At 37.6% G+C, this 3,262-nt stretch overlaps 1 protein-coding gene across 1 annotated transcript in view; it reads right to left on the bottom strand.

Moving 5' to 3' along the window:
• Nucleotides 1–2,450: 2,450 nt before the first annotated feature.
• LOC106873992 (protocadherin Fat 1-like) overlaps nucleotides 2,451–3,262 on the bottom strand; it is a 446,823-nt gene continuing 446,011 nt past the window's right edge. The window contains exon 7 of the mRNA XM_052974702.1: nucleotides 2,451–2,714. Coding sequence (XP_052830662.1) covers nucleotides 2,451–2,714 — 264 coding nt within the window. The remainder of the gene's footprint in view (nucleotides 2,715–3,262) is intronic.

The raw sequence follows: 3,262 nt of genomic DNA, 5'->3' as shown, positions 1-3,262 counted from the left end.
TCACTCTTTCCTCCTGCATCTAGTAGCTCACCTGCGACGGACAGGTGTCGCATCCAGGTGGGGGACCCATACGCCAATGGAATCGGGAAACCGACCCTTTATCAGCCAGGCATGGCTCCAGAAGGAACAAACAACAGTTGCTTCATGATCCAGAACGTGAATATTACTTGGAGACATTAGGCAAGTTTCAAAAACCTGCCTAACCAGTGATATACTGTGGTCCATGCAACCAGCTGTACTCTCCCCAAAACAAGAAAGTTGAAATTTGTAAGCATTGTACAAATGTTAGAGATGAACCGCAGTTAAAATACTTGGTGTAGTTTTTGATGTAATTTGTTAGTAATTGAAGAGGTACAAATATATCCTCCAAACCGGAAACCAAATTACATGACAAACAATACTACATCCGATCACTCACCTCATTACCTACTAGCGTGTTTTTTTCTTTTCCATTGCAGCTTAATGACAAACACATATCCATGCATCCACAAACACTATTAAACATTGTTCAAGACAGACATCTACAATGTCCGATATCATTACTGCAGGCGGACAGTCGTACAACTCTTTATATATATATATATATGAGTGTGTGTGTGTGTGTGTAAATATATATTCTTTTATGCGTTTCAGCCCAAAGGCTGTAGCCATGCTGGAGCACTGCTAAGATTATCACCTTTGTAATGGCCATTGTTTTATATATATATATATATATATATATACACGCACACATATGCGTACATATAATACAGGCACGTCCACGCATATATTTTCACCTCCATATACATATATAAAGGGTTAATTCGTTAAAGTGTCTGTTTTGGACAAATACCAGGCGTATTTAACGAACTGTGGAATAACACTGGAAATGATCTAATGACACACACACACACACACACACACACACACATCTTTCTATCAAAGCTACACAACCTATCGTTATGTTGAAGTCTATTACATTGGGAATCGACATCTTTGTACAACTATCTTCTGCAATATGGGTAAATTGAAAACTACGCATATACACCCCACACGTATCTGAGCAGAAAAACATGTACATATACATATCTACTATAATATATGCATACACATGCATAGACACGAACGCATAGAACTAGAATTTGAAGTATTTTATATATATATATATATATGTATAAGTACACGTATATATACATAGTAACATACATGTATATACATACACACAAGTAAATGCCGACAGAATTAATTCCATATACACAGTTTAATATGCTCATACGAATCTACGCAGGGATGCATAGAGATATATGTAAAAATACTCAAGCCTAAAATACCCATATATACCCATATATACACATGAATAAGGTCACAGGTAGTAAACCTAATCACTAAAATATATCTCGAAATCCAAGTGAAAGAGGAAATCATCTCCAATGTATTTAAGTCAGGAAATATAAACAAGTGATTTTAACATTTTAAACTATTTTTTACCGAGATCAAATCCCACCGAGAATCAATTTTGCCTTCAGTTTTCCTTCTCGGCAACAATAAACATAATATCTATCAAATGCCGAGATCGATTCTTTGTTTGTTTCTTTGTTTATTTAATTTCTTCCAATCCTTCCCTACCCCCCACTCTCTCTCATTATCTCCCGTGTTTCTTTAGCAAGGATTCCGGTAACGATGTGCCTAAATCTACGATTACTGTGGGCCCTGGGGAGAAGCAATGGTGTCTGTTTCAACGTGGTTCTCCAAATGATGAAGATTTGTCTTTCTCTCCACTCCATCTCTGTCTACTTCTCTCTCTTGCTTATGCTATCGCCAAGTGTCCTAAATCTAAAAGAAGAGGCCTTGTTGGAATAACACTCAATCTTGAGCTCTGGACAGAAGTTCGATGTTCTGTTTCAACTGGGTCTCCAAATAATGGAGATATATCTTTCTCTCCACCACCTCTCACTCACTCTCTCTGTCTTGCTCTCTCTCTTTTCCAGTATGTTACGCAGCCTAAACCCTTACCCAACCAAGAGGTTCCAATGTCAGGTGATGTGACCCGTTGGTCGGAGTACAATATTCTCGTATCAAAAGGAAAAACTGCGGCAGAAGCCTGCACTTTCTCCATGACTATAACGCAAGTGAAAAAATTGCCTTAAACTTTTTAAGTCAGAATCGTGGTAGCGTTGAAGAAAAAGTTTGGCGGAATTCGTTCCAGTTATTTAACATTACGATTTTGATCCTACTTTCTTTTATTCAGCCAATATGTACCGAGGATTACATTATGCGACGTAAACTTCGTTTTGTAAGAGTGTAAGTGACGAGTGATTCGAGTAAGATTTAGCAATCATTTCAAGCGGATCGAATAACTACATTTGTAGACACCATTTTTAGTTCACTCCAATCCTCGCTATGTTTTGACACTCCATACTAACAGAACTGCAAACCAATTCGTTCGAAGAGAAATTACGGCTACGTTGTTTCTAATGAGCAGCAAACGGTGGCGACACCTCGAGTGCTGTGTCCAAGAGATCAGTAATCAAGGCTAGTGAAGAGGTTTCGAATGGCTCCTGTGGCAAAGAACTACTGAAAGTGTTTTGTGCTGGACATATATTTACTAACAGAATGTAATATGAAAGTAAACTTACATGGTCTTTGTCTGGCAATATGCTGAACCTCATGTTGTCTCCGTTATCTCCATCAGTGGCTACCACTCCGCAGTCTATCGTGCTGCCAATTTCTGTGTCCTGAAATACAGAGATATAAATATATATAATTATATATAAACACATATATATTTACTATTATTAATGGGCAGAAGTTACACCGTGATGCAAGGACTGAGTGTTTCGAGCCTTTTAGCACAAGTTCATCGGCGATTCTTTCTCAGCGCAAATACTGCAGTATTGCGTCTTTCTGCAGTTTTCCTGAACGAATAATGCTTCTGTTGTTAATAAAATACATGCATACATAACAATTAAGTAGACAATAAGAATTTACAGACATACAAAAACACACACGTATTTACACACATATGTATATATATGTATGTGTGTGCGGAGATAGGTTTGGTGCAATGAATATGATGAATGAAACTCAGGACATATATGTTATTAATATTAATCGCAAAAATATTCGCGCATCGCTCTTTGATTCCTGCCAAGCGCCAAACTATCGGCCCTTGAGGAACTGTGTAATAATAATAATAATAATAATAATAATGATGTTTTCTACTATAGGCACAAGGTTTGAAATTTGAGGGAGAGAGATAATCGATTATATCGACCCCCCCCCC

Source organism: Octopus bimaculoides, chromosome 19 (assembly GCF_001194135.2).
Source record: "Octopus bimaculoides isolate UCB-OBI-ISO-001 chromosome 19, ASM119413v2, whole genome shotgun sequence".
In the NCBI taxonomy this organism is placed as follows: Eukaryota; Metazoa; Mollusca; class Cephalopoda; order Octopoda; family Octopodidae; genus Octopus; species Octopus bimaculoides.
This window is presented reverse-complemented; position numbering and strand designations above follow the sequence as displayed.